This window comes from Mya arenaria, chromosome 13 (genome assembly GCF_026914265.1).
Source record: "Mya arenaria isolate MELC-2E11 chromosome 13, ASM2691426v1".
Taxonomy (NCBI): domain Eukaryota; kingdom Metazoa; phylum Mollusca; class Bivalvia; order Myida; family Myidae; genus Mya; species Mya arenaria.
Window position 1 is genome coordinate 45,092,705 of NC_069134.1, and position 21,098 is coordinate 45,113,802.

At 33.7% G+C, this 21,098-nt stretch overlaps 1 protein-coding gene across 5 annotated transcripts in view; it reads left to right on the plus strand.

Moving 5' to 3' along the window:
• The window catches only part of LOC128213633 (adhesion G protein-coupled receptor L3-like), a 214,121-nt gene that overhangs the window by 76,402 nt on the left and 116,621 nt on the right, over nt 1–21,098 (plus strand). For 3 of the 5 annotated variants that reach the window (XM_052919611.1, XM_052919614.1, XM_052919612.1), the window contains one exon: nt 7,406–7,515. The exons of the other annotated variants lie outside the window; for them this stretch is intronic. In XM_052919611.1, the coding sequence (XP_052775571.1) occupies nt 7,406–7,515 (110 nt within the window). The remainder of the gene's footprint in view (nt 1–7,405; nt 7,516–21,098) is intronic. 5 annotated transcript variants of the gene reach the window in all.

Consider the following 21,098-nt stretch of genomic DNA (forward strand, 5'->3'; position numbering starts at 1 on the left):
GGATTTATCATCTGATATTAACCCTGATATCAACATAATTCGGTATCAGAATCAAGGGGATACCAGGTACCGGATACCAGGTTTTTAGCACCAGCCTGCAAATCCGATGAATGTTTTTCATTGGGTTAAACTTTTTCAGAAATGTTTACACCAATATTTTTACTGTCCTCTGCTTTTAATGATTTGCTGCGATAAAGTTTCATCGGCAGATATAAAAAAAAAACGAAATCACAATTTTATTTTGTTTCAAAAATGAGTTTTTTTTGAGCGGCGGTGTTCGTAAAACATAGAATCAAATAAAAAAGGCCTAATAAAGTTAATGCAAGAAAGAAATAAGTTTGGAAAATTGAAGTGTGAATATCTTGAAAATTATTATAAAAAACTTCAATGTTTTTAGAAATATTTGTTCAATCAGCACTAAGTTTATGAAGGGTTACAGCATCATATACATTTATGGAAAAAATGGTCACATATTCTGAATTTCTAATATGGCCACAACTAAGTAATGTGGTTTATGTTAAAAAGCAAGATTAGTGTTCTTCCTAATTTGTATGTACAAGGAGATTTGTTTGTGATTATGTTTGTGATTCACCCCTTTCATAAAAAAAAAAATGAAAACATTATTTTATCTTTGTTACATCATAGTTGACAAATATAAGGAGCAATACATGAAGCAATAAATATGGTAATGTCAGACTTTGACATTTGAGAGTGAGCCATAAAGGTGTCCACCTTTTACCCGGTAGGTTGTGGGTTGGAACCCCAGCAGGGGAACTAGATTCTCTCAGCCTCTCAAATTGACACCACGCCAATAGCAATAAGGCTACGTCTACCTTGTAACATGACCCATTAGTAAGGGCCCTTCAACAAGTACACACAAGCTTATACAGGAAAAATCGATACTGACAATTTTTAAAAGGATTTAATATATTACTAAATATCATCAGAACTTTGTTACAATAGAAACGCAGCCTCTATTTTAAAGCTTAAAAATTAGTGTTTCAACAGGTTTATCTTTCAAAATTCCACAAAATAACTTTTATCATCTGTTTAAAAAAATGTTAAAAATCATTAGTTTTGGCTGTTTTTTCATCCAATTCCCTTGTCAGACCTTGTCAGAATGACCTGACCTGTTGTACACGTTTTTAATAAATAATTATTGTTGATATAGATTCCTGTAATTCCTTCTTTGTAATGTATTTAAATACCAAATTGAAATGAAAGGCAAAACTGTTCTTACAAGCAACATGTAAGTTACAAATTATTTTAGTCATAATATGTATAGGAAATATTATGTTAGTTGGTTGATTCCGTGGTGTTGTTTCACTTCGAGTTGTTTGTGGAAGAATCCGTATCGCACGAGACCGAAGCAACTCAAAGTGATACAACACCACGGATCAACCGACTAACATGATTTTACCGACTAACATGATTTTACCGACTAACATGATTTTACCGACTAACATGATTTTCCTTTTATTATATACCTTCAAACTATTTCTGAATAAATTTAACAGCAAACCATGTTAACGTTTCATCGAACCCACAAACACGTAAGCAATTAGACAAAATAGTACAAATTAAGTATATTTGTACAATACAAAATATGAATGACATATTAATAAATTAATTAACGCACCATTGTGTGGCGTAACTTATGACTTTACTAAAACGAAAGTAAACGTCCGCCATTTAAAAAAAAAGGAAACAGTTGAACTGTTAAATGTGAGTTTTATTCATGGAACTAATAACTTTAAGGGCACTCAATCACTGTCAATATTGATTAAACAAATCCGTCTACGTTTTTGTTTTTCTGTGGCGATCTGGCGCAGTGGTTGATAGTGATGTAACAGTTGAGTAGCCGATCATTTTGAAGTGTTTGTGGAAATTGCTTCGGACATGTGGTTTGCAATATTGCATCGCATTTGGGCGGAGATGTCATCCTATCGAGCCGGTACTGCCAACGTTTTATTGCTAAACATTTATTTACTTAATCAGAGTTACAGATACATTCCAATGTATTTGAGTATAACTCCACACTTTTGAAAAAAAAATGGGTATCTCACATTACAAATGAGTATTTCAAGTTTTTATTACCCCATCATTGTGATCTAATTGAGTAGCACCAATGAGCAATTGTGTTTTATGAGTGTGATTGGATTCAATAACTCATAATGCAATTAATAGAAATGAGTGAAACAGAGTGTTTTAAGTTGCTGTATTAAGTGTTTAAAGTTCACATTACAAAATAAACTAGAATTTTAAAACAAACACATTTAACACACAGCATAAACTAACAATGTCTAGAACAACTATGCCACAAACAATCTGGTCAATTATTGACCCTGCGATGCCTTTAACATCACATGACAGTACTGATTCTGTAATTAATGTATCCAATATGTCACCAACTATCTTCGACGATGGTGGTGGGTTTAAATAATGTGTTAATGCGTTTGACTGAGTTAGTAATACCTTTTTCAACCTCTTTTTTTTTACATATTCGCGGGAAAGCTTGCATATGAACACTTAAGTTTCCGCCTGCATCCGTCTATAATCGTATACCATCCTATTTACTCGTTAATCAACGGGAGTGTCTTTAGTCCAACCCAGAGGTCTCCAATTATTTCCAGCTTGCTTCCGGAAAATGATCGACCAATTATGGAAAGCATTATCTATTTTTAACTGAGTAAAATAGATTGACCGAATCGAGTTCGCCGAATTAGACAAAATGAATTTCCAATTCTCATTTTTATTACATTACGTGTCCCTTTTAAATGAATTGCGTATTCTGCCCTTTCTTATGCTTTTTGTTACTCATCGATTTTTAAAACAGTTGTGTTTTTTATGATTTTAACTGCGTATTTACACAAATACCCAGCTTATCTGTAACTCTGTTAATTAAGAACTGCTATCTGATAATATACATTACAACTGAACAATAATACCATTTCAACGATTTGTTTTTATTATAAGATCACCAGGTAAATCTAAAAATAGAACCAGATTGGCGTAAATTACCGAGCATGTACGATCGAAAAAAGTAGTCCCGGTCTAGTGTGTGATACAGAAACAGAAAGCCACAGAGTGTAATATGTTTTTTTTGTCCGATCTTTTGTATTTTTGAGTTAAAAAATGCAGTGTTTTATATAGGTATATAATAAAAGATCTTAAATATTCTTTTTGAAACATTTGTTATTTATATCTCTTTAAACTGAGATGTCTTTTTTCCTTAAACAATACCAGGGTGTTTCTAATAATTCTTAAAAGCATCTGTATATGCATCAAATTTAACTCTTTTCGCACAGGAAGGAGATTAATTTGTCAAAGTGTAAATGAATCAGAAATAGTGTCAATATTATACACTCAAAATGATTCTGTGTAGTAGTAATGATATTTCCTATTTTAAAACTAAAAAAACATTTTGCATATATCGTTTATATTATTGATTAGTAAATTTGGAGGTTGAATTATTCAACTTCATGGTCACTTTGGTGTTAAACAAATATGAAAAAATTACGTAGCAACAATTAGCGAAAATTTTAGTATTTCTGCTTTCATAATTTGTCTAAACTTTTCTCAGTAGTTAAGAACACATCTTGTAATTTTATGCGGTTGTTTTACTCAGTTTATAAGCATACATATATATAAAACAGTGCAAAACACTATTGTTGATAAGTGCAGATTGTTGGAGGTCATGGCCCTGCCTTATCTGGACAATTATTGGTCAGTTGGGTATCGATTGGCTGGTTTAACTGACATGCTATGTCATAGTTATTGGACACTACTACTGGTTTCTTCCCAGGAAACAGACTGAGTGATTCATGTTAGCCTATAGCTGTCTTCACAATCATTAGAACCTTTCTCCACCCATTAGCCATAAAGATACAATCATAAAATTATACTGGTACTTTTTCTGCCTTGTGGTAAAATTTGTGGAGCACCATCAACAATATATATATGTCATTAATATTGATGCCTACAAATCACATTGTTGTTCCTCCATTTCTCTGCAATTTAAGAATATCAGATGTCAGCTATTGCCGAAGAGTGGTTAAAGCACCAAAACATAATCATGAAGAATAAAACGACAAAACATCATTATACCTGGGATGTTACCTGAAAAATGAGACAGCAAAACATCATAATATACATGTACCTGAGCTGCAGTTACCTAAAGAATAAAACAGCAAGAAATTGTAATACCTGCAGTTATCTCAAGAATAAAGCAGCAAAACATTGTATTTTTGTATCTGGCAGTTACCTGAAGAATAAAACAGCAAAACATTGTAATATCTGGGCAGTTGCCTGCCGAATAAAGCAGCAGAACATTGTAATATCTGGGCAGTTGCCTGACGCATAAAGCAGCAAAAAATTTAATATCTAAGCAGTTGCCAGCAGCAAAACATTGTAATGTCTGGGCAGTTGCCTGCCGAATAAAGCAGCAAAACATTGTAATATCTGGGCAGTTGCCTGCCGAATAAAGCAGCAAAACATTGTAATATCTGGGCAGTTGCCTGCCGAATAAAGCAGCAAAACATTGTAATGTCTGGGCAGTTGCCTGCCGAATAAAGCAGCAAAACATTGTAATATCTGGGCAGTTGCCTGATGAATAAAGCAGCAAAACATTGTAATGTCTGGGCAGTTGCCTGACAAATAAAGCAGCAAAACATTGTAATATCTGGGCAGTTGCCTGATGAATAAAGCAGCAAAACATTGTAATATCTGGGCAGTTGCCTGACGAATAAAGCAGCAAAACGTTGTAATATCTGGGCAGTTACCTGCCAAATAAAGCAGCAAAGCTCGGTAATATCTGGGCAGTTACCTGACAAATAAAGCAGCAGAACATTGTAATATCTGGGCAGTTGCCTGACAAATAAAACAGCAGAACATTGTAATATCTGGGCAGTTGCCTGACGAATAAAGCAGCAGAACATTGTAATATCTGGGCAGTTGCCTGACGAATAAAGCAGCAGAACATTGTAATGTCTGGGCAGTTGCCTGCCGAATAAAGCAGCAAAACATTGTAATATCTGGGCAGTTACCTGACGAATAAAGCAGCAGAACATTGTAATATCTAGGCAGTTGCCTGACGAATAAAGCAGCAGAACATTGTAATATCTAGGCAGTTGCCTGACAAATAAAGCAACAAAACATTGTAAAATCTGGGCAGTTGCCTGACGAATAAGGCAGCAAAACATAACATTGTAATATCCGGGATATTACCTTAAGAATAAAGCAGCAAACCATAGCATCATAATATCAGGGCTATTACCTTAAGAACAAAGCAGCAAAACATAACATTGTAATATCTGGGCTATTACCTTAAGAATAAAGCAGCCAAACATAACATTGTAATATCCGGGATATTACCTTAAGAATAAAGCAGCAAACCATAGCATCATAATATCAGGGCTATTACCTTAAGAATAAAGCAGCAAAACATAACATTGTAATATCTGGGCTATTACCTTAAGAATAAAGCAGCAAACCATAACATCATAATATCAGGGCTATTACCTTAAGAATAAAGCAGCAAAACATAACATTGTAATATCTGGGCTATTACCTTAAGAATAAAGCAGCAAAACATAACATTGTAATATCCGGGATATTACCTTAAGAATAAAGCAGCAAAACATAACATTGTAATATCCGGGATATTACCTTAAGAATAAAGCAGCAAACCATAGCATCATAATATCAGGGCTATTACCTTAAGAACAAAGCAGCAAAACATAACATTGTAATATCTGGGCTATTACCTTAAGAATAAAGCAGCCAAACATAACATTGTAATATCCGGGATATTACCTTAAGAATAAAGCAGCAAACCATAACATCATAATATCAGGGCTATTACCTTAAGAACAAAGCAGCAAAACATAACATTGTAATATCTGGGCTATTACCTTAAGAATAAAGCAGCCAAACATAACATTGTAATATCCGGGATATTACCTTAAGAATAAAGCAGCAAAACATAACATCATAATATCAGGGCTATTACCTTAAGAATAAAGCAGCAAAACATAACATTGTAATATCTGGGCTATTACCTTAAGAATAAAGCAGCAAAACATAACATTGTAATATCTGGGCTATTACCTTAAGAATAAAGCAGCAAAACATAACATTGTAATATCTGGGCTATTACCTTAAGAATAAAGCAGCAAAACATAACATTGTAATATCTGGGCTATTACCTTAAGAATAAAGCAGCAAAACATAACATTGTAATATCTGGGCTATTACCTTAAGAATAAAGCAGCAAAACATAACATTGTAATATCCGGGATATTACCTTAAGAATAAAGCAGCAAACCATAACATCATAATATCAGGGCTATTACCTTAAGAACAAAGCAGCAAAACATAACATTGTAATATCCGGGCTGTTACCTTAAGAATAGAGCAGCAAAACATCACATCGTAATATCCGGGCTGTTACCTTAAGAATAGAGCAGCAAAACATAACATCGTAATATCCGGGCTGTTACCTTAAGAATAGAGCAGCAAAACATCACATCGTAATATCCGGGCTGTTACCTTAAGAATAGAGCAGCAAAACATCACATTGTAATATCCGGGCTGTTACCTTAAGAATAGAGCAGCAAAACATCACATTGTAATATCCGGGCTGTTACCTTAAGAATAGAGCAGCAAAACATAACATCGTAATATCCGGGCTGTTACCTTAAGAATAGAGCAGCAAAACATAACATCGTAATATCCGGGCTGTTACCTTAAGAATAGAGCAGCAAAACATAACATCCTAATATCTGGGCCGTTCCCTGAAGAATAAAGCAGCAAAACATAACATCACAATATCTGGGCTGTTACCTGATGAATAAAAATTGCTTCTTTATTCAGTCTTCTTTTCAGATATGTTACCATACTGTCACTTTGTTTTCTTCTTAATATTCATTGTGTTGTAGTATGATTTTTTTGTTGTTGTGATAATGCATTGCTGTGTCTGTTTGTTTTTAATATGTTTGTTAATTTAATAAACAGTATACCAAAAATAGAATGTTCCGTCCCCCCTTTCCACCCCAGTTTACAAAATGCATGTGATGGTATGTGATCCTTATTGTAATGCACACAGTCATGTCATGTTTGTAGTATTACTAGTGCACGAAATTTTGATCATTATTAAATATTTTATGTGAATCTTTTATGTCTTTCACTGAAATTAATAAGTGTCTTAAGAATATCATTACTTTAATAATATTAAAAAAAAAAAATTGAATTGAAAAAAATCAGGTACACTTCATAATACTGCATGATCATTATCAATAATACACATTCGCTCAAAATAGCGTGCACAAGTTATAGATTTGATTGAATGTACATCTGTTGTACGCAGACAACAATTGCATGCCCTATACATTTCTGTCCCAACCAGGTGTGACGGAAGGATAAAATGCTCGTTCCGCGCGTCTGACGATACTTTCGGAGGTGATCCATGTCCAGGAACCAAAAAATATGTAGAGGTGCAATATTACTGTGAAAGAGGTAAACTGAGCATAGTGCAGCTAAAACATAACATAATAATAGTGTATAATATAATTTATTCATGGTGCTTAAGCATTAAAACTACTCAGCTATTTGTAAGTTTCAAAATTTTAATTTGTCTATTTTATGAAGGAGGTATAGACTTTTTGTCAGATGGATGGGTTTGTGTTGTGCAAAAAATTTAACCTTTGGCCATAAAACTGATAAAAACCTGTATAAGGTATTAACATAATGCAAGTTAATGTGCTGGTAATGGTTGACTTTGTGCATAGCAAGGATAATTGTTGAGGTATGCTAATTGACTAGTTGAGTAAGGTAATAATTGTTGAGGTTTGCTACTTGACCAGTTTAGTAAGGTAATAATTGTTCATGTTTGCTACTTGACCAGCTTATTAAGGTAATAATTGTTCATGTATGCTACTTGACCAGTTTAGTAAGGTAATAATTGTTCAGGCATGGTACTTGACCAGCTTAGTAAGGTAATAATTGTTCATGTATGCTACTTGACCAGTTTAGTAAGGTAATAATTGTTCATGTATGCTACTTGACCAGCTTAGTAAGGTAATAATTGTTCAGGTATGCTACTTGACCAGCTTATTAAGGTAATAATTGTTCATGTATGCTACTTGACCAGCTTAGTAAGGTAATAATTGTTCATGTATGGTACTTGACCAGTTTAGTAAGGTAATAATTGTTCAGGTATGCTACTTGACCAGCTTATTAAGGTAATAATTGTTCATGTATGCTACTTGACCAGCTTAGTAAGGTAATAATTGTTCATGTATGGTACTTGACCAGTTTAGTAAGGTAATAATTGTTCAGGCATGGTACTTGACCAGCTTATTAAGGTAATAATTGTTCATGTATGGTACTTGACCAGTTTAGTAAGGTAATAATTGTTCATGTATGGTACTTGACCAGTTTAGTAAGGTAATAATTGTTCATGTATGCTACTTGACCAGCTTATTAAGGTAATAATTGTTCATGTATGCTACTTGACCAGCTTATTAAGGTAATAATTGTTCATGTATGGTACTTGACCAGTTTAGTAAGGTAATAATTGTTCATGTATGGTACTTGACCAGCTTAGTAAGGTAATAATTGTTCATGTATGGTACTTGACCAGTTTAGTAAGGTAATAATTGTTCAGGCATGGTACTTGACCAGCTTATTAAGGTAATAATTGTTCATGTATGGTACTTGACCAGCTTAGTAAGGTAATAATTGTTCAGGTATGCTACTTGACCAGCTTATTAAGGTAATAATTGTTCATGTATGCTACTTGACCAGCTTAGTAAGGTAATAATTGTTCATGTATGGTACTTGACCAGTTTAGTAAGGTAATAATTGTTCATGTATGCTACTTGACCAGCTTAGTAAGGTAATAATTGTTCATGTATGGTACTTGACCAGCTTAGTAAGGTAATAATTGTTCAGGTATGCTACTTGACCAGCTTATTAAGGTAATAATTGTTCATGTATGCTACTTGACCAGCTTAGTAAGGTAATAATTGTTCAGGTATGCTACTTGACCAGTTTAGTAAGGTAATAATTGTTCATGTATGCTACTTGACCAGCTTAGTAAGGTAATAATTGTTCATGTATGGTACTTGACCAGTTTAGTAAGGTAATAATTGTTCAGGCATGGTACTTGACCAGTTTAGTAAGGTAATAATTGTTCATGTATGGTACTTGACCAGTTTAGTAAGGTAATAATTGTTCATGTATGGTACTTGACCAGCTTAGTAAGGTAATAATTGTTCATGTATGGTACTTGACCAGTTTAGTAAGGTAATAATTGTTCAGGCATGGTACTTGACCAGCTTATTAAGGTAATAATTGTTCATGTATGGTACTTGACCAGTTTAGTAAGGTAATAATTGTTCATGTATGGTACTTGACCAGTTTAGTAAGGTAATAATTGTTCATGTATGGTACTTGACCAGTTTAGTAAGGTAATAATTGTTCAGGCATGGTACTTGACCAGCTTAGTAAGGTAATAATTGTTCAGGCATGGTACTTGACCAGCTTAGTAAGGTAATTGTTCAGGTATGCTACTTGACCAGTTGAGCAAGGTAATAATTGTTCAGGTATGCTACATGTACTTGACCAGTTTAGTATATAAGGTAATTGTTGAGGTATGCTACTTGACCAGTTGAGCAAGGTAATAATTGTTCAGGTATGCTACTTGACCAGCTTAGTAAGGTAATTGTTGAGGTATGCTACTAAGATCGTCCAGCTAATTAAAGCATCTGCTTGTCAAATGTCTGCCCTTATTTAATGATACCGATCATCATATTGTACTTTAATTTATTATTTAAATTCTAAATTAGCCATTTAGCTTTCAACTACAAATGTACATTTAAGGATCAGGAAAGTCATGTACATTTTACTTCAAATCATTTGGATAAAGACCCAGTTTTCACTTTCTGTAACTCTTTTGCTTCCTGGTGGTCAAAGTAAAAACAATTGAAAGATTTGTTGATGTTTTCCTAGAAGGTATTGATCCGTTTCAGCAGGTGCTGACAAACCTTCCTACCCTTGATTAACAAAATCATGCATAACCATGCATAAAGAAATTCATGATTGTGATGAATTATAGTAGTAATTGTAGTAATTCTACCTAACATGATTTATAGCTTTTCTTTTGAATGTATTAAAGTTTGCATGCCCCAATACTAATAACTTTGTAGCTTTATTAGACTGCATGACTCATTGCATTTTGAAAACAAGTATTGTGATAACAGTAGCTTTGAGTTTGTTTATTTTACTGTAGAGATTATTGTTTGACTTTATTACTGAATTTACACCTTAATGAATTCCTCATTTTAAGGACATGACTGACTGCTATTCTTGTATGTTTTTTTCTGAAATGTCATATTACTATCACTGCTGGTTTTGAAAATAACCATTTCAGTTTTCAGCTCTACTGGCCAAAGGCAGTTTTGATTGTATCTTGATGAAACTTGTACAGTAGTTAGATATCCATTAGAGCTAGGTTCCTTTCGAAAACCAACCACATCCGCCCAAGCATGAGTGTATTGTGGCTCTTGAAATTATCAAAAAAAAGAAGCTATTTTTGGCCAAGTCTAGAATAAAAGAGAGACAACTTGTTTTTAGCTTGTGCATTTGGATTTATGTTTAACTCTCCCTTGCCCTTGTTAAAAAGAGATCAAAATTACAGTTTAAAGGGGTTGGTTGATTTTATGCGATGGCGTAGGGTCTGTTGTTCTTGCGTCTGTCTGAGCATCATTGCTTGTGAATGTTATATACTAGCCACGCCCCAGGGTTCACAAGTTTGGTATACTTATAAATGGGAAATGTTTGAAAATATTTTTGGCCCCGCCACAGGGGTCACAAGTTTCTTAGAGATTTATATCAGAAATTTTTTCAAATTCTTCTTGTTTCAAACCACAAGGCTCATATTAGCCCCACCCTTTTTGACTTACTTTATTATTTTTAAAGCTACAGCAATGAAATTTGAACCATGTGTGCAGTTTTGAAAACAAATATTTATGTGATGCTTGGATGACCTTGACTGTGACCTTTTGACCTACTTTCTTATTTTTGATGCTACAGCAATGAAATTTGGACCATGTTTACAGTTAATCAATGTTGTCTTTGGATGACCTTGTATGTGACCTTTTGACCAACTTTCTTATTTTTGAAGCTACAGCAATAAAAATTATTTATGTTGTGCTTGGATGACCTTGACTGTGACCTTTTGACCTTCTTTCTAAATTTTTAGTGAAATTTTAATGAAATTAAGACCATGTGTACAGTTTTGCAAACAAGTATCAATGCTGTCCTCAGATGACCTTGACTGTGACCTTTTGACCTACTTTCTTATTTTTGAAGCTACTGCAATGAAATTTGGACCATGTTTACAGTTTTCAAAACAAATATCAATGTTGTGCCTGAATTACATTTACTATGACCTTTTCACCTACTTTCTGACTTTTGAAGCTACAGCAATGAAATTTGGACCATGTGTACAGTTTTGTAAACAAAAATTAATGTTGTTGTCGGATGACCTTGACTACAAGAACCATGCCAGTAGAGCATAGGCCCTCATGGACCACTTGTTATAGTTTTATTATGACATTGTGTGTGGATACAGTAAGTGTGTGGATACAGTCCTGACGCAACTCACGATGAATGTTTTTAAAGTTTCAATAGTCTCCATGATAAACAAATGTATACAGTTCTATGGAACACCAGTAGAAATAATTCATACAATGTCATCAAAATCACTCTTGTAGCACAAGTGTGAGTTTAATTAAATTGTAACACATATGTAATGCCTTATTAAACTGTTCCTAATAAATATATTTGTAACACAAATTAAATGTCCTTACTTTGGTGACACTCAAAGTCTTAAAAAATGTAATGGAGCACTTTACAGTTCGAAGTCTCGAAAACAAGTGGCTCTTAGGCTTTTATATCAAACATCTTGTTGTTTTAAAAGTTATAGAAAGAAAAGGAATCTTTGATAAATATTTATCTGGAGCATAAAATAATAAAGGTTCTAAAATCATAGGCAAAATGTAGGCACAATAAATAACAGCTTGTTTTAGAATAAATATCAATTATGAAACTCTTCAGATGTTAAAGAAAATAAATGAAATGTATTAAATATTGCATGTAATTTATAGGGACAATATTATAAAGAATATTAATGAATTCCTTATAAAAATGACAATCATTTTCATACCAAATATTATATATTTCATATCAATTAAAGATTTACATCTGAACAACAAAAGAGAAAATATATACATCTGACTAATGGGACAGAGGCATTAAGAAATATCAAATAAAAGTCAACAAATATTAAGAAGACAATTTGGCACAAAAATTGCTTCATAATAGTTTCACTCCTGGTAGATTTTGGTTCCTGTATTGCTTGATAAAAAAGTAAGGTAGCATTCACTGCTGGTTTGAACATTTCTCAAATAATGTCAGTAAAATGACCTTATGATTACTCATTTTTAGCTCACCTGAGCACAAAGTGCTCAAGGTGAGCTATTGTGATCGGTCTATGTCCGGCGTCTGTCATCCGGCGTTTGGCGTCAACAATTGGTTATAATCATCTTCTTCTCTTTAACCGCTTGGACAATTTTGATGAAACTTCATAGGAATGATCCTTGGTTGGTGCTTTTTCAAAATTGTTCAAAGAAATGAATTCCATGCAGAACTCTGGTTGCCATTGCAACCTAAAGAAAAAAATACAAAACTTTTTTTAGCAAATACTATGAAGCTAATAGTGCTTAAATATTTGGTGTGTAACATTGTCGATTGGTTATCTACCATGTTTATTCAAATTATGTCCCTTGAGAAAATTTGGCCTCACCCCGTGGGTTACAAGTACATTATAAATGCATTTTGTTAAAATCTGATAGTTATGTCAAGTTTACTCTTGAAGCAAGGGCAGCAAGTCTTGCTATATGGTCTCCCTTTTTGTTGGAGATTCCACTACTTTCTATTTTTAGTAACAAGATTTTATATTTTAAGTCTTCAACATAGTCACTTCTGAGGTAATTATTGTTCTTTTATTAGGTTTATAGATTTAAATAATTATTATACATTTTATTCTTTAGAAGAAATTTCATTTTTACTTAATAATAAATGGAATAATCAGACTTTTCTATTGAACTTCATGTAGATTATTGTTCATGCAGATGCTACAATCTTATCTTCTGTGTAGATAGTGTTGTTCACTTAATATTTATATAAAAAAAATAAGTATAATTAACATAAGAAGGAATGTGATGTTGTCCTAGATGGGCAATTGTGATAATATCATTCAAAGGTGATGAATGGGATCTGATGTTTGACTTTCATAGCTTAAGGCAGTTTATTGATTTTATTGGATTGTGCACTTTTTGTTGTTTGTGTATCTATACTAAAAGTTCTTTCAGTGTGCAAGCAATTGAACAAAGTCCTGTCACTGTGCAGGCAATTGAACAAAGTCCTGTCAGTGTGCAGGCAACTGAAAAAAGTCCTGTCATTATGCAGGTATCTGTACCAAGTGCTGTCAGTGTGCAGTCAATTATCAAGTCCTGTCAGTGTGGTGTGCAGGCAACTGAGCAAAGTCCTGTCAGTGTGCAGGTGAGAACCAAATTATGTCAGTGTGCAGTCAATCATCAAGTCATGTCAGTGTGCAGGCAACTGAACAAAATCCTGTCAGTGTGCAATCAATCACCAAGTCCTGTCAGTGTGCAAGAAACTGTGACAAATCCTGTCAGTGTGCAGATAACTGTGACAAGTCCTGTCAGTGATTATCCAGGCAACATGTTTGACCAGTATGTTTTTATGCCCCCGAAGGTGGGCATATTAAAATCGCACTGTCCGTCCGTCTGTCTGTCTGTCTGTCCATCCGTCCCTCTGTGTGTCTGGCTCAATAACTCATGTCTGTGCTGTAACTTTCTCTTGTATGGACAGATATTAATATAACTTGCCACATGTGTTCGACATACCAAGACGACGTGTTGTGTGCAAGACCTGTGTCCCTACCTCTAAGGTCAAGGTCACACTAAGTGTTATTCACAAGGGAATGCTGCATATATAGAGTATAGGTTGTCCTGTCCATGCTATAACTTGTATGGACAGATTTTAAAATGACTTGCCACATGTGTTTAACATACCAAGATGACATGTCGCGTGCAAGACATGTGTCCCTCCCTCTAAGCTCAAGGTCACACTTAGGTGTTTATTCACAATGGAATGCTGCATATAAGGACAAAGAGTATAGGTTGTCGTGTCCAGGCTGTAACTTTCTCTTGAATGGACAGATTTTAAAATGACGCGCCACATGTGTTCAACATACCAAGACGACGTGTCCCGTGCAAGACCCGTTTCCTTACCTCTAAGTTGAAGGTCACACTTAGTGTTTATTCACAATGGAATGCTGCATATAAGTACATGGAGTATAGGCTGTCGTGTCCGGGCTGTAACTTTCTCTTGTATGGACAAATTTTAAAATGACTTGCCACATGTATTTGACATACCAAGACGACATGTCTTGTGCAAGACCCATGTCCCTACCCCTGCGAAAATGATGGCCAATAACCATGGACTACCATGGACTACCATGGCAGTTCATGGTCATATGACCATGGACTACCATGTTACGTCAAATGGCCGCCCCACGGTATCACACCATGGTAGACCATGGTATTATACCATGGTAGACCATGGTTTACCATGGTTTGATACCATGGTAGACCATGGTAGCACACCATGGTAGACCATGGTAGCACACCATGGTCATAAACCGTGGGGCGGCCATTTGACGTTACATGGTATACCATGATATATCATGAACTACCATGATATATCATGAACTACCATGGTATATGACCATGAACTACCATGGTAGACCATGAACTACCATGGTAGACCATGGTCACATACCATGGTAGACCATGGTCACATACCACGGTAGACCATGGTCACATAAATAGGATTGACAACAAACTTAACAAAGATCAAAATCAGTGAAATGGAATTGAATTGATTAAAATATGTTTATGGCGTCATCTAGTTTAGCATGCCGAGTACTGTATTCTGTTGATATCCCATTTACATGTATATGAGAAGGAAAAAAAATGTCTTATTTCTCTGCAATAGCTAACAACTTGCGCCAAACTTTGACTAGAACAAAATTATAGTATATATATATATATATATTTAGTATGATATAGGCCTCAAACTGTCCATTATGTAAAATATTGGAGCGTCTTCAATATAGTTCTTAAACTGAAACTGTTACATTTCAAGAACTTGAATTGTTCCTGCACACTTAAAGAGTAGTAAAAGTACAGTTCTTGAACAGTTCAAGAACAATTCATGCACATTTCTTAAATAGTAGTAAAAGTACAGTTCTTGAACAGTTCAAGAACAATTCATGCACATTTCTTAAAATGTTCTTATCATTTTCTAGTGGTTCTTGTACACGTTAAGAATAGATCAAGTACGGATCTAGAAATGTTCTTGCATGGATTAAAATCTTGAAATCTACCCAGTACATTCCTGACTAGATGTGATAACAATTGTTAAACGATAACGTTTTAGGAACAACTCTTGAACAATTGTTACATTATAACTTTCTTGTTTAAAATGTCAACCACTATTATGAAAAAAATAGTCAACAAAATTGAAAACACTTTCTTATAAGCTCCAGTTTTAGGTAACCAATTTCAATTCTTCATGAAAAGTAGATTACTTTTCTTAACTGCTTCTGTTTTACCACAATGAACATTTTTTTCATTTATGATTATGTATTAAAGTTACAAGTATTGCTCACATTTTACTGCGCTTATGCTGTATGAACGCAGTAGGGTAAGAAAGCAAATGACCCAAGATGCTCTAACATGCTTTATGAAATTTGCTCACATGCCCTACTGCGCTCTTACAGCATAGACGCAAGTAAAACTGTTATCTCTCCTTAATTATATCATTATATTTTTCCAACATGTACTTTTAACCAATGTGCATAAAAACATGGATAAAAAATTCAAACTAACACAGTTGATAAAGTTATTGTATTTAAGAAACAAAAAGTATGCACCTGTACATTAATGGTTCTTAAAGGTAATTCTGGCGTTTAAATGCATAGTTATTAATGACTTAATTTTTTGCATCAGCGCGCCAAACTCAGTTTTGTATTTACCAAAAGTTAGTCATACAGTTGTTATTTTGATTCTAGAACGACAGCGTATTAATTGATTCGCATTTATCATTTTCCATGTATCGAGCTTCTTTAGTCCAGCAAATTACTTATCCATGTCAGTGACGTCAAGCGTTTGATGAGAATAACATGAACTATTCATGAATGACAATTTTGACAAATCATGTTCATGAACTCCCACTAAGTTCATGAACTCCTGCTTAGTAAATGAACTTGACAGTTCATGAACATTATTTTTCCAATGAATTCATGAATAGTTAATGTCATTCGACACAAGGTGATAATTTCATCATTACTACACATCCATTTATAACAGTTTTAATTTCTTATGACGCATATAAACACAATTAGTAAGAAACCATTGAATTGCTCATTTCAGTCCTTGACATTTACATCTAGTCTCTGTACCCAGGTCCCTTTTCCTTATACACTTGATGATGAAACGCATCTGCAAAAAGATTTTTTGCAGTCATTCTTTGCATGATTGTTTTTGTTGAAGTGGTCTTTTCTTAACTCTGGAAGCCTTTCGTTGTCTAAGACTTTGACATCCATCTTCCAACCTGAAAAATATTTCTTTTATTTATTTGTACTGCCAACATTTTCAAATAACTAACGGCCAGTTGGTTATCAAATCAGTGCGAATTAAGATTTCAATGTTGCAGGTATATAAATTAATGATAGCTTATTTAATTCTTTCGAACCAAAGAGCTCAAATTTATTGAGTCTGATTTTTTTTTAAAGATTCTCATTAGTGTTTGTCTGTTACATATAAAATCCACTCCACACATCCAACCATATTGTTTTCAAAACCAGAATGAAAATCTTACCATTTGCTTTAAAAAATAGTCTACTCACTGATGGATTTGACAATTTACGGCTTTGAATGTTTTTCTCCTTCACTGGTTGATTCGTTTGAGGACTGATGATTTATTTGTTAGCTCCTTTGGGTTGGCTAAAATAGACGAAACAACATTTCAGACACTTAACCATAATTTGCTTGCATAGTGGTTATTTAAAAGGTCAAGGGTTGGCAGCGATGCAAAAGTCCATTGAAGGACCAAAATTTAAAAATGTTAAAAAAATCAATTTCTTCTTAGTTTTGAGGTTCAATATTTAACAAGCATGATTCATACCCATTTATCCATTGCAACATGAGAAGCTGTAATTAGGATTTGAGCATATTTTATGATATAAGATTTTATCAGATTTCAAATCAAAAAGCTATATTGTCTTTAAACATAAAGAGTATATTTGTGACTGAGTCGAAGTTATTGAAACTGTCCAATCAACAATGTCTTTGTTTTGATTGCAGCTATATTTAAAAAGATATTAACATATTTGTAACCCGGAAATGATCTCTCATCCACTACTTTTCATTATTAACCTGAGGAACTTTTATTTTTTATTTGACAAGATATAATAACGAACTCACAACATTGTTAAATAGGTAGTCTGGAGCATTTTGACATGAAAACAAAGTGATAATGTCAACAGACTTTTTAGAATAAATGTGAAAGTTTTTTTTATAAAAAATATTAATATTCTATTGTAAAATTTGTTAACTCCCTACTAACATGTCGCCAAAAATATATGTTTCACTCCCCTAAAAGATCGTTCCTCAAAACAATAAAAACTTTTTTAAAGGTTTTAGTTTTTGACCTTCCCCACCCACTTTTGCATCGCTGCCGGCCCATTACAATTGATCCTTTTTCTCGACAAAAATAGCTTACCAACGTTAAGAAACAAATTTAAAATCTGCTTTAATATATATATAAATTAAGTATTAGCTGAACGCTAGTCAAAAACAAGCATTTAACTGTGTTTCTACACAAACGTATTTCGTATGTTTGTCGCGAAAATGTATTACAACAAAACATATTTGCTCATTACTTCAAAATGTTGCTATGTTATTTTAAACAATAATATTAGCGTAAAAGATCGTTATAAACGTTACTGAATTATACTCCTTACATCGCTTGAACTTACCTTAAATAAACGAAACAAGACATCAGTTTATTTGGCGCATTATTTCGACAAAAATGGCGGGCGTTCGAAACTATCTCCGCCAGTGAAGAGCGTTTCGTCTTAAATGCGTAACCGTTAGAATATAGTTATATAGCTACGTTAGAATATGGCTATAGTATTTTGTAAATATTATATTTAACCGGTTTAACAACTAATTAACCAGTGTTGACCACAGGTGCTCGTCACATTGCCTGGATACAGTAATTTTATATAAAATAAAATATTTTTTTTTTATTTATTTTTATTTTTATTTTATTTTTTTTGACAAGATAGTGAATATATGTCATTTTAAAAAATATTCCACATTTTTCATGAAAAAAAGTTACTAATAACTTGACAAAATCTTGACAAAAAATAAATAAAAAAATCTATTAAAAAAAATATATATAAAAAATATAAATTACTTTATCCAGGCAATGTGACCAGCAATCCATGGCACCTTACATGATACATATGATATATGTGGTGCTTTAATTAAAATAAATTTAATTTTAATGTTCATATTATTTTGATATGGAATTTTCTTTACGTTTGTTATTTTTTATTTATAATCTTTGGGTTATAACTGGGCCAAATGTGTTACACTAAATGCACCAGCCAGTTGTAACCACAGCTACCTCAACTTCCTGCATGTTGCTGATGCAACTACTTGTTTTTGTACAAGTTTCCTTTCAAAGACATATGCAGAACATTTTAAGAACTTGCCATGTTCATAAGCTGTTCCTATGATGTGCCAAATTGTTTAAAAAGAACATTTCAAGAACATATTAAGAACATAAAAGTTCATAAACTATTCTTTAAATGTGCCAACTTGTCTTTATGAACAGTTCAAGAACATTTTAAGTGCAAACACTATTTATGAACTGTTCTTATATTGTACTTAAGACTTTAATATAGAACAGTATTAGAACAACAATAGTCTTTAAAAAATTCAAGAACTGTTCTTAAAAAGTATTCTTGAACTGTTCAAATACAACTGTTCTTAAAAGTGATCAGTTACTGTTCTAGTACAGTTTTGCATAGTTCTTGAACAGTAATTAAACACAAGAACATCATTTCACAGAGGAATGGAGCATAGATGCTCATTAATGAGCAAATGCTCTATTTCCCACAAATTGTTTTAAAAGGTTTTCAAATTTGGCATTCTTCCTTTCCAATAGATATTCTTCCTTTCCATCAGATGCTTTCGTTGTGGATGAGTCTAAAATTAGCAGAACAGCTGGTAAAGGGTTAATACTGAAACACAACTTCTGTTGTTGACAAGTTGTGTGTTTACTAAATATCAGTAAAGAATAAGACCACATTTATTAAGTTGCTATTTCTGTTATTTACCAAAATCAACAAATCATTTTTAGACTTATCCAAAGTAAAGAATCAGATAAAAAAGGATGATGGTAGACTATGGTAAACTGTCACAGTGGCTGACCATGGTCAACCTTGGTGTACCATGGTAGACCATGGTTGAAATGGTGACTCTCGGAGTAAAACTTTTGTACCATGGTCTACTGTGGGGTTTTTCACGGTACTTGATGGTTGACCTTCAAAAACCATGGTATACCATGGTGATCTTTTTTTGTACCATGGTAGACCATGGTCGACCATGGTCAAACCATGGTATACCATGGTGATATTTTTTTGTACCATGGTAGACCATGGTCGACCACGGTCGACCATGGTCGACCGTGGTCCAGGCAATGATTTTCCCACGGTACTTGATGGTTAACCATGATAAAACATGGTTGACCGTCAAAAACTGTCAAAAACCAGGGGACCATGGTCGACCATGGTCATTATTTCGCCGGGGTACCTCTAAGGGTGAAAGATACACTAAGTGTTTATTCACAATGGAATGCTGAATATGAGGACATAAGAGTGTAGGCTGTCAAGTATGGGTGGTATTTCTTTTATGTTCATGGGAAATTTAAAATAACTTGCCATATGTATTTGACACGTAAAGGCAAGATCAACTTTTCATGTACTTGTTCATAGGTCAATGTCACATTCGGGGGGCATTCGTCACATACTGCGACAGCTCTTGTTCAATATTCTTTGAGAAACAAGCTATATTGATAACAAATGTTAAACTCTTTTACTCAGGTGAGCGATTTAGGGCCATCATGGCCCTCTTGTATTGAAAAAGCCCTACTATTCCTACTTTTTTGTAAAAATGAGTGTTTGAAATTTTCTAAATCTTGATTTTAATAAGAAGCCATTTGTAGTATTTTTGTAGGATTAGTTTAATACAGTAGGTCTCAAGTGCTGCAAGAGGGGTTCTATAATGGGAATGAGTGGTAAATGTTGACAATTCAGAGATACCCAATCCAGGTTCATCTGCTCATCCTGTGGCTGAATCCCTCTTGAATTATATTAAGCACTGGTTTCTAATCAAAGATAACAACATGTACATCATAATTGAGGAACAGTTTTAGTAGTCTTTATTTGCATCAAAAAAAGAAAGTAAAGAGCCCACTATCCTTACTTTTTGCTCTTAATATCCCTATTTTATCCCTACTTTTTTTTTATTGGTCACTTAAAAGCCTGCCTTCATTCAATTGACTTAATACTTCACGCAGTTGGTTACAGCCATCACACAATTAGGTTACATAACTTCATATTAACCCTGAATACAAATAATGACTCCTGATTAACTTTTTCTTTCATTTCTTTTTTTTTATTGCTTTAAACAGGCATATTTTAATATTTTTAACCAAAGTGAAACCTGTTATGAGAATGGTGTATGCCTTTTTGGGTGGGCCAGCGTCAAACTCACCTATGGTGTCAAATATTTTTAGTTAGGTTTGGCATATGGTGACCAAACTTGAAATGTAGGAAGAGTTTATGGAGATCTTTCATTGAATTGGGTTTG